The sequence below is a fragment of the Salvia hispanica genome, chromosome 4 (assembly GCF_023119035.1).
Source record: "Salvia hispanica cultivar TCC Black 2014 chromosome 4, UniMelb_Shisp_WGS_1.0, whole genome shotgun sequence".
Classification (NCBI taxonomy): Eukaryota; Viridiplantae; Streptophyta; class Magnoliopsida; order Lamiales; family Lamiaceae; genus Salvia; species Salvia hispanica.
The window spans coordinates 18,514,485-18,525,434 of record NC_062968.1 but is presented as its reverse complement, the minus strand read 5'-3'; the positions used below and the strand labels follow the sequence as shown (position 1 = coordinate 18,525,434).

At 36.0% G+C, this 10,950-nt stretch overlaps 2 protein-coding genes across 10 annotated transcripts; one reads left to right on the top strand and one right to left on the bottom strand.

Moving 5' to 3' along the window:
* Window positions 1–415: 415 nt before the first annotated feature.
* LOC125217912 (probable cyclic nucleotide-gated ion channel 20, chloroplastic) lies at window positions 416–6,091 on the top strand. 4 transcript variants are annotated; one of them, XM_048119484.1, is made up of 13 exons: window positions 416–566; window positions 1,238–1,710; window positions 2,323–2,514; window positions 2,693–2,791; window positions 3,137–3,274; window positions 3,471–3,719; window positions 3,788–4,045; window positions 4,141–4,286; window positions 4,451–4,528; window positions 4,821–4,950; window positions 5,026–5,272; window positions 5,382–5,544; window positions 5,622–6,091. In XM_048119484.1, the coding sequence occupies exons 2-13, from the start codon at window positions 1,252–1,254 to the stop codon at window positions 5,779–5,781; spliced, it is 2,319 nt and encodes a 772-aa protein (XP_047975441.1). In that variant the 5' UTR covers window positions 416–566; window positions 1,238–1,251; the 3' UTR covers window positions 5,782–6,091. The 4 variants fall into 4 exon arrangements, with proteins under 4 accessions (XP_047975441.1, XP_047975442.1, XP_047975444.1 ...); XM_048119485.1 differs by lacking the exon at window positions 416–566 and adding an exon at window positions 605–865; XM_048119487.1 differs by lacking the exon at window positions 416–566 and adding an exon at window positions 901–1,119.
* Window positions 6,092–6,776: 685 nt separating this feature from the next.
* LOC125219065 (DNA-directed RNA polymerase III subunit RPC7-like) lies at window positions 6,777–10,392 on the bottom strand. Of its 6 annotated transcripts, none has more exons than XR_007176070.1 (11): window positions 10,243–10,392; window positions 9,322–9,439; window positions 9,080–9,218; window positions 8,369–8,491; window positions 8,211–8,255; window positions 8,006–8,052; window positions 7,771–7,860; window positions 7,505–7,565; window positions 7,367–7,422; window positions 6,976–7,034; window positions 6,777–6,891 (listed from the first exon to the last, which is right to left on the bottom strand). XR_007176070.1 is itself a non-coding variant. In XM_048120929.1 (10 exons), exons 2-9 carry the CDS (start codon window positions 9,400–9,402, stop codon window positions 7,406–7,408), a joined length of 603 nt encoding a protein of 200 aa, XP_047976886.1. In that variant the 5' UTR covers window positions 9,403–9,439; window positions 10,243–10,392; the 3' UTR covers window positions 6,777–7,034; window positions 7,367–7,405. The 6 variants fall into 6 exon arrangements, 4 of the variants coding, with proteins under 4 accessions (XP_047976886.1, XP_047976887.1, XP_047976885.1 ...); XR_007176071.1 differs by having other exon boundaries at window positions 7,372–7,422; XM_048120929.1 differs by having other exon boundaries at window positions 6,777–7,034.
* Window positions 10,393–10,950: the final 558 nt, after the last annotated feature.

Here is a 10,950-nt window from a genome sequence, read left to right as displayed (position 1 = left end):
GAAAGTAGGATTTTCAATCAAACTTAATCATGGTTATGGGCAGCTTACGATCAAACTCATATTAATAGTGGATTGTTACACACTCCTATAAAACAAATTTGCTACTAAATCTAATTAATCGTAAATAAAGATTTAAAGCGTTTTATTAGTTTTATGTTAGTCCATAATCACTAATTTCTATATTTACAATATCAAAATGAATACTTTTATAAATCCACTCATCATTCTTTAGTTTCCATTTTTTCGAAATTATATTGTGTAACTAAAATATGATTAGTCAAGAGAGCATCTTTGTTGTATGTGGCAGGCAGGCGACAACATGGAAATGAAACACGACTTAGTCGGTTGGTTGAGTCAATTTCTTGAAACTTTCTTGAGCGTTTAAGTTTCTTCTTCTGCGCATAAATACAACTCTTTTCTCCTACATTCAGTCTCGGCTTTCCCATTTGCTTGCAAATACTAAACAATTGCCATGTTGAATTTGCTAAACAATCTTTTCTAGAAGGACATGGATTATTTTATTTTTATTAGTCACCTTTCAAGATCACTGAGCTGAAAGTGCTAAAGTAAGGTTTTATCTTTCGTTGTTGTTTCCCTTTAATTTCCTTTGATGGACGTGGGAAAAAGGCTGGCCTTTCTCTGCTTTTTCCTCGCATGTTTTATTCCAAGATTATATTTTGGAAAGTGGGGTTGATTTAGCTTCTTGACATATGTGTGTGAAAATAATTGTTGAATTCTTGCTCGCATCATTTTTCATGAACTGAAAAGTTACTTCATTTGTTGGCTCTTTGTTAGTACTTGTTAGTGTGAATTTTAATTGGTGGGGAAGGGTATTTTTTTGGAATTTGGATAGTATCCGACAAAGGTAATCTATGCTCCCCCCTCTCTTTCTCTCTCTTATGTTGCAATTTGTGGGTGGATTTTGTTTATTTAGCTTCTAATATATGTATGAAATTATGGGCCTCTGATTTTTGATTTTTTGAGAGGCTGGTTGTTGAATTCTTGCTCATAGATTTTTTGATTAACTGAAAACTTACTGCATTTGTTGTTGTTGTTGTTTTACTATTGTGTGTCAATTTTGGTTGGGAGGTCTATTTCTTTGAAAAGTCTCTAGGAAAGGTAATATATTCTCCTTCTGTCATGTTGCTATTTGTGGATGGAATTTGTTGATTTTGGGAAAGATTGATGGAGAATTAGAAAACAGAAAGGAAAGAATAAGAGTAATTTCTGTTTGCAGGTGTATTTGAAGCAATGGATGCTTCATCGAGAGATGAAGCACCTATGCTGCCAGCTTCACATTTACAGTCCGATAATGGCGGCTCCTCTGCAAGAAGAGGAATTTCTGGTAGGACGAGGAGTGTGTCAATGTCTTTCGCTACGGAGTCTCCACATCCATCTGAATACCAGCAAAATCTAGTTGGTTTCACTGGCCCTTTGAGGGCTGCAAAGCGAAATCCTCAAGTACAGATGAGTGGTCCGTTATATCCTGGCCGGAACAACGAGCTTGTCTTTAGGCCTCCTCAGACAGCTGCTGAGGCTGAGAATCGGGCCAGGAATGGTGATGGGGACTACGTGGGAAAGAATGAGCACCTCTGGAGGTCTGGGCAGCTCGGGAAGTGCAGTGATCCCTACTGCACCGCTTGTCCCATGTTCTATGATGCTAAGGGGCAGCAGAAGCCGTCAAGGACAACAGTGATGATTGATGCTAAGGTATTACTGTTTATTGCAGTCATGGCCTTTTTGTACTTATCAGTTTGTGGAGAGTCTATGTGAATGCTTGATTTATGAGGGTGTTAGTAATGATTGAGTGGTGAGTGATGAATTCACAGAGGTCTGCATCAGATATCTTTTAATATAGTGTGATTTTTGTATCCTGGCCTTGTGCAATTTTAGCTTTTAACAATTCTTTTATTGAATTGTTTTATTAAGGTCAATGATTTCCTTGCTTACATGACATCAATTTTAGCTTCGAAATGACTACTCCTAAAACAAAGAGATATGTCTTGTGCTGCTGTGTTTGCTCACATTCCCTTCAGTTATGGTGCTTCAATGCAATTTCTGAGACAGGATTGGTACTGAGATAGTTCCAATCATTATTTTTGTTTACAGTAGATTTATTTTCGTAAAATGGTTTTCTTGGCATTTCTTTCGGTAGTGAATACTAAGTCTTATATATTTTGCGTTCTCCATAATGGTCAAAAAGTCTCATTTACGAGTTTTTGGTGTTTTCGTGGCAAATTTGTTGATATTTTCTACATGCTTTATCTATTTCTGCTAACAAGTTCAGGCATTGCCCTCATAGTGTGTGACCCTCTTTTGCAGTATCGCAATATGCTCTATGGCGATGCACAAAGTTGGGCAAAGAGAATGCGCGTGCGTTTTCTTTCTTGTATTCCCGGGGTTATTAATCCTCATGCAAAACTCGTTCAGTGGTGGAACAAAATCTTCGTTATGTTTTGCATTCTCGCGTCATTTCTCGATCCATTTTTCTTTTTCCTATTGTTTGTGCGCCAGGTATTCTTGTTAGAGTTTTTTGCTCATGTTTCCATTTTTTTGTGGTTGTGATCTCCTTGTCAATACTATCACCCCTATATTTTTTACGTAATACAATTCTTATTGGATGTTTAATGTATCAATAAAGAATGTGAACAAACTCAGTTACAATTGACTTAATTTGACCATCATCCTGCAGGATTACAAATGCGTCGAATTAATTATGCCTAAGACTCGAGAATTTCTCATCTTAAGGACCATTACCGACTGCGTTTATTTCATGCATATCCTCCTTCAGGTATAAGGCTCAATGTCACCCTGCGTTGAAGCATTTCTTCTTGCCTTTTCAAATGTTTACCAATTATTTTTTTATAAAAAATTGCAGAACAAGGGTCTTTCATTTTGAGTGGTACTTATATAATGCATGTGATGATTTTTATCTTTCCCTCATTTTAGAATAAGCCAGTTGTCCATCTAAAAGCTGACTAGCTGAAGTAGGATTGGTATTCGAACAATCACATCGACTGTTACAAAAATGGGCACTTGCTTCTACCTTTAGTATGATCGAAATCGCGCTTCAATGTGATTTCTGGTGTTTTTTCCGAACATGTTTTACAAGTGAAGGTGCGCTGTCATTTTGCAGTTCAGGCTAGCTTATGTTGCTCCTGAAACAAGAGTTGCAGGGTCTGGCGATTTAGTTGATGATCCTAAGAAAATTGCCTGGAATTATTTCACGACATACTTTCCTGTTGATCTACTTGTTGTACTTCCCATGCCACAGGTGTGTCTTTGCCATCTGTGTTGGATTTTTACCATTTCTTCCATCATTTTACTTTCAACCAGCTCTACTATGGAGTACCATTATGGAACAGAGAATCTCTTCTATTGTTCTCGTATTCCATGAATTACATGTACTACTTTGCAAGCACCTCTCAAGTTTGATTTCTACTAAAATCGACTCCTCTGCGTTCCTGTAGATTATATTAATATTTGTCTTACCACACTCTGCCTCGTCACCTGGAAACGAAATTATAAAATTTGTCCTTCCATCGGCAATTCTCGTTCAGTATATACCAAGGCTGAGCAGATTCTTACCTTTGGTTGCTGGTTTTTCCCCAACTGGCTTCATTTTTGAGTCAGCCTGGGCGAATTTCCTCATGAATCTTCTCACGTACATTTTAGCGAGCCATGTGGTTGGCTCATGCTGGTATCTTCTTAGCATACAGGTTCGTTCTTTCATTCGGAGCGCTATCCCTCATTTTGGAAACATTTCTCACCTGATTTACTCGTGCAGAGAGTCAATAAATGCCTTCAAAAAGCATGTGAATGGAATACAACCAGTAACTGTAAGACATTCCTCAGCTGTAGTCATGATTATGAACAGAGGTTTCCAAAATATCCGGACTGGAGTGACTGGAAACAAAATAAAAATGCAAGTGCTTGTTTTACGAAAGAGGGTTTTGACTTTGGGATATGTGAAGCTGCTGTCAATCTGACCACTCACAAGGACATTTTCGATCGATACTTGTATTCACTCTTTTGGGGGTTCCAGGTAACTTAGTTCTACATGTTTTTTTTGTTTATGCCGTTTCTTTAATAATCTGACTTCACGGTCAATAAAAATCCGTGTTGTGATTGTTTATGAAGCAAATTAGTACGCTAGCTGGGAATCAGGAGCCGAGCTACATGGCTCTCGAAGTTGTTTTCACCATGTTCATAATAGGGATAGGTCTGCTGCTTTTCGCTCTTCTGATTGGGAATATGCAGAACTTTCTGCAGGCACTTGGACGCAGGTGCACACTCAACTGAACTGACATGATAATTGTATATATACGGATTTCGTATCTCAGTTCTCTAGTTTCCCTGTCACTTTGTGCTTAAGTGGAGTTAATCATTCAAGTGCTCGCAGAAGAAAAATCTTTGGGACTAAGTAAAGTCATTATTTTTTTTACTTCAGGAGGCTAGAAAAATCTTTAAGAAGCCGCGATGTTGAACAATGGATGAGCCATCGTCGCTTACCTAAAAATCTTCGAAGGTTCCATATTCTTTATCTTTCTTTCTTATGGTCATTGCTGATTGTTTCATTTCTTTGGTTTTTTACCCTTCCTAATTTGCCTTTTAGTCTCATGTTTATTTTGCAAGTGTGAACATCATATTTTCCTAGTTGCATTAGCAGTAGGTTACATCTGGGTTCTTAAGTGTATCTTGAACAACTTGACAACAAACTGCAGTAGCTTCAAAATGTTCCAATTATAAATTCACAATAGGAGCTAGAAACTATATGTATAACCTAATTGACCAGATTTATATGTGTTTGTCCCTTGCAGTCGAGTCCGAGCCGCAGAACGCTTCAACTGGTCAGCAACTAGGGGTGTAAACGAAGACACGCTGATAGAGAACTTGCCAGAGGACCTTCAACGAGAAATTAGGCGCCATCTCTTTAAGTTCGTCAAGAAAGTAAATTCTCAACGCCTAAACTACGTATTCATCAGAGATTTCTTAGTTATCAGTAATATCAAACGCCGTTAATAGGTGCGGATTTTTCAACTTCTCGATGAACCTGTCATTGATGCTATACAAGAGAAGCTGAAGACAAGATCCTACATTAAAAACACTAAGATACTATATCCGGGTGGTCTAGTTGATAAAATTGTATTTATAATTCGCGGAAAGATGAAGAGCACGGGAGAAGATGGCAACGATTCTATCCTGTCTGAAGGCGATGTTTGTGGAGAAGAACTACTTACCTGGTGCCTCGAACATTCTTCCGTCAGTCAAGGTAAAATCTCAAGCCACCCACTTTTTTGTGGCACCCATTTTCCACTTCTTTTTAGTTAGCTAGCTTTATCTCTCGTAATACATCGTTTTTGTTAATTCATAATCTTCAGATGGAAAGAGTATTAGACTTCCACGACATGGGCTGTTGAGCGACAGGCATGTAACTTGCTTAACAAATGTCGAAGCCTTTGTATTACGAGCTGCTGATTTTGAAGAAGTGGCGGGTCTCTTCACAAGGTTCTTGAAGAATCCACTCGTTCAGGGCGCCATAAAGTAACTTTTATTTGTAGTCATCTTGTTGCCTCCTTCGACATCTCCCATAAAATCAACCGTTGATTCTCTTGTTGCAGGTATGAATCACCTCATGAGCGTGGAATCGCAGCTAGACGAATCCAACTAGCATGGAGACGCAAAAGGAAGCAAACAAATCAAGTTGATTCAAGCCAAGTAGGTTCCTCAAGGTCACAGCACAACTTATCATATCGGACTAGAAGCAGGCGTAAATATTAGACATACTCTAGGTTCTACAAGATACGTTCGTGTTCTTCTAACGAATTCTAGCCAATTGAAAGGAGCTTCTGGTCGACCGAGAGTTGCACGATCTGCTTGGCTCATGGGTTTCTTATCTTCTCAGCCTTGTTTGAGTATACTTTGCTCGATCTGCTCTTCCACTCTATAGGAGCCATTTTGTGTAGGACAGTTTTGTATGTTAAGATGTTGCTAAGTATTTTTCTGTATAAAGTGTACATGCATCTTGAAGGGTTACAGAAACAAATTTGATGTTGATTATTTTTTATATAAATATAGTATATTTTAACTACTGGCGATCTAGTTTCAAGCCACTGGCTGTTGCCTCAAAGTTTAGAATATACATAATTTTTTTCCTAAAAGACGTATATAACCACTGGTTGTTGCACTCACTCATTGTAAAATGGATCAAAATTCAGATTAAATCGCATATATTCTCTCCATACTATAAAAATATAAACACTTCATTATATATGAAAAAAAGGAAATAAAAATAGTGTTAATGATAGTGGAGTGAGTTCACATTATTAATAATGTTTTATTGAACTGATCTAAAAAATTTATAATTTTAAGAAACAAATTAAAAAGGAAACAGATCAAAGTTTTAAGGACATGTGAAGTAATTTGTATTAATAGTAAATATGCATTTTATAATTATTATAGAAAAGTAAAAAAAAAGTAAAATCTCTCCATTTTCTTAACATAGCAACTAGTATTATTTTCTTAGTTTCTATTTTGAGTTCGTTAGATGTTTAGTACTACTTGTTTATTTTCAGTTTTGTAATTGTTTGAAATTTTTGTTTGGCAAATAAACATAATTATTTGCACTGTAGTTTGTACTTATGTAGTCTGATACTCTGTTTAGTTTTTAGTTATTAATTAGTCAAAAAAATCATTGCGATTTCTAATTGTTTATTTTTTCTTTCTAAAATTGCACATAAAGCCTCCAATTTTTGCTCGATCAATTAGTTTCGACATTTCACAAAAAGTTTATCTGCATACGACTCGATAAGAGTGTCCAGAATATGCTGAACAGCCACGCCACAGCCAAAAAAAACTTATCCGCCTAGTCATGACAGCCATAAAACTCTTCTGCCACATCATCACAACCACAAAATAAAATCACATTATTTATTAAGAAAATTTAAAAAAATTAATAATGGGAACGGTGGCTACCACGGCTCCGCCCCGCTGTATTCGCAGCTCTTCCTCCACCACCGCGGCGCCATCCATCCCTGCAATAGACAGCCGCGGCGCGGCCTTTTTCAGTTGGAAAGTGAATAGAAAGTTCACCACCCTATTCCCTCTCTGGATTATTATTGTTCACCTTTTTAAGGTTTACGAAAATTATTTTCATTCTATTAAAAACTGATATAAAAGTAAATAAATGGAGGTCACACCAAACACCAAAAACAGTTTATTTCGTTGTGCGGCTTACAGTAAACCAGGTCTAAATCCTACCAACGGTTGGTGTTTTTTTATTTCTTTAAGAAACAAATAAGAAAAAAACTATACATACATACTGTAACACCTTCTAAATTAGAGCTCATGTTGCAAGGAAAAATACCCCACATGTAGCCAAGTTGTTGATCAATGTGATGCTAACTCAAAAAATCCCTTCATCTGCAAATATCAGAAATTCATAAGTGGAGATCAAAGGAAACATAAGTTGAAAAGTAAAAGCCATGAGAAAGATCAAGTATACCATCGTCGTTTGCCTCATCATCCATGTTAAAGTCATCTTCATCGTCATCAACGTATTCACCCTGTAAATTGCAGATGTATTAGCTACAGTTCGTATAATTCTCATCCAGAGGAATATATGTCAAACAAATCAACAGAAACTTTAATGAGTGAATAATTTGAAAAACAAGCATTCACAAGATTGTCAGATGTTGAATATAGCAGAAAAATAAGGTTTGCGGTGAAAATTATGTAAGTTGAGTGTGATGCATGAGGTCAGCAATATACCTTCGTATAATCATTGTCATCACTAAATTCTTCATCTTCTTCATTTTCCTCCTCTTCTACTTCCTCCTCTTCATTTTCTTCTTCAGTTCCCTAAAAGCACATATTCCATAGACAAAAAAAATGAAAGGAATGATCAAAATGACATAGTAAAAGCACAAAAAGTAAGACATTGCTTCCGGTAACACGTATGAAGTAAACGCTAAAAAGAATTTCAGTTGACATATGGAAAATTTACCTTAAGCTTCTCCTCAAGCTTCTCAAACTGATCCAGTTTATTCAAGTCTGTTATAATCATTTCAAATTTTCATTCCATCAGCAGCACATTTTGAAAAGAAAATTCAAATGGAAAAAAAGTGCTAACAAATAGGCATATATAAGTGACATCCATGATTATGATGATCGCCGACAAATAACAATATTAATTCTTGCGAACTTATTACCTATTTCATTGTCCCACTTGATTCTCTTGACAGTCTGCTGTCCACCTGTTACGTTAAAGAATATATGAGATACATGAGACCAAGAAAATTCACAGGGCAATCTGAAAATTGATGCTACAAACTAAGACAGCTGTTTAATATACAAACGCAACATCGACCTCTGGCTAGTTCTGCAGGCATATGATCTTTGTCCATCATTATTAAGTGATGGAGTGGTTGCTTAACAGTTGTTGCCTGCGATTTCTTATCCGAGTACCTCTCTATGTCTACTTTTTGCGTTTCTGCAATAATTTATAGACATATCAGACCAACTGAAATCAAGCAACTGCATGAAATAAAAACTCAAAAGACACAATTATTAGTAGCAATATGACTGCATAGCAAGTTCATCAACAACAAAGCAGGACCGCATATTCAGATGAGATATAGCTTTGCTATTCATCATTTTCAATTTTTATAGCACACTTTTCTCCATAAAGCATAAAGCATCATACACAATATCTGTCACAACATACCCAAACAGTAGGGATACTCGGTCAAAACAGATGAAATTTTGTATCCTATTTTTGCCTGTAATTTCTAAGCACACGGTTACACTAAAAAATAAGTCCCCATTGAATTGATTATATGTTTTGCTAAAGTTTAAACAAATAGATACTCAAATTAGGTCTCATAATACATGATCAATAAGTATTAGTCATGTAAATCACATTAGAAAAAAATGGGATGAAAACAAATTCACATCCCAGCTATACTCTTTCAAAGTATCATACAAACTCCCCTAATTTAATTCGGATCATGGCACAACTGTCCATCAGCAGAGAGCAAAGAGGCAAAATTGATCTGAAATTAAAAAGGGGGAAACGTACTCTGTAGGGATAGCCTTCTATCTTGGTAATGGTAAGGAGATGTCTCGAAAAAGGTCTGTAGATTCTGTGACCAGGTCACAAACTGAGAATACTTCTTTACTTCTTCCACAGAATACTTCACAACGCCTATCGCAATTTCCTATTAATCAATCAATCAATCAATCAAATTCCCCTCCAGATCAAAACTACGCCAGATAACCAAACTGCGTTTATAATAAGCAAAGTAGGATACGTGGCATTACCGGAAAGAGATCGAAGGGCATTTGCTTGGCTCTAGGGGGCCCTCCACGGCCGCGGCCGCCCCCTCTTCCTCTGAATGACATGTTTTTTCTGGTCGCCGCAGTGTTTTAAAGAATGAGTCTGGTTATTGTAAAAGTGGGTGCCCATTATCATATCATTACTTACAACCATAATCTCTATCATCTATAGAATCAATCCAATTCAATTAACTTACAACCCACAAGTCAAATTAACAAGCAAACTTCAAACAAAGCATATATCAACATAAATAAATAAAATACAACACATTGTATGAGAATCATTTCATGATGTAGAAAAAAGAAAAGATATAAATCCCCCAATTAGCTTATAACTCTATTCTCAACTTTTTAAGCTTACAAAAATCGACCGCATTACATCATCTTCACGAAATAAACTGATTTAGCTTAAAAACTCCAAGGGATTGTTATGACTCTTTCAAAACAGGTTGCCAGTTCATGACAGTTTCTGGCAAATGTTTTCTAAGAATTTTTTACAATAGCAAATGTTAATGTAATGGCTTGAAATTTTGAAGAGATCTTCCCAAGACCTGATAGTATGCATAAAAATTTTAGAATATCAATTCCAGCATGTTAAGGTGGCCGAAACAGATCAGTACAGTAGCAACTCATTTCAGATATTCATGTTTGTAATTAGTTTCATAGCCACAACCACTTATACGAATTCACTCCCAACAGCTAATTAATAGCCACAACAAGCATAATAATATGAAATCCCCAATTTTAGATTGAGTGCTAAAAATTCTCACTTTCACAGACACAACCAAAAGCATAAATCTTGAATTCAAAACCACAAATATTAACTTAGGAAGTGAGATAATCAAAGAGGAGTTCAATTTCTATCTTAAATTGCAAGAAACGAGTTTGAGTAAACAAAGCTTTAACCTTTAATCTCTCAATGGAGGTCGGAGAATATGGAGAGGAATAAGCTTTGAGCAAAGAGGGGAAGATGAGCTACTGGAAGCTTAACCCGCCGCCGGAGAGTGGTTGCCGGAGAGCGCTGAGAGGGATAACCGGAGAAGGTTTAGGGTTTTAAAAGAGAGATCAATTTTTATTATTGTTACTCCTTTTATTTATATTACTCCCTCGGGCCTTAAAATTTGACACCTTTTGATCTGGCACGAGTTTTAAGACATTAATAAAATTCTCTATTTTCTAATCTCCTTTCAAATTTAGTATGATTACTAATTTCACCAATAAACCAAATATAAACACTAAAACCTTATTTATGATGAAAAGAGTGAAGGAAAAAAAAAGTCTAAAACTAATACAAAATTACCTCATTAAGTCTTCGTCTAAAAATCATGATTAATACTACTACTAATTTTTACCGGAAAAACAAATCCATTGTCCAAGAGACTTTTGCGGTACACTCTAAATTCAATAATTTGCCAACTATAGGTAGATGTGTGTAAATACATAAGATCAATAAATCACAAAAGAATGATTACATTAAAAGATTATATAGAATGAAATAGACCTACTGAATATGTAAACAGATTAGGTGATAGCCATGGTAGTAGAAATTTAACTTGGCCTGCAAATAAAGGGTGTTATTTGATCAGCTATGTTATTTTTACCCAAAATATTTTA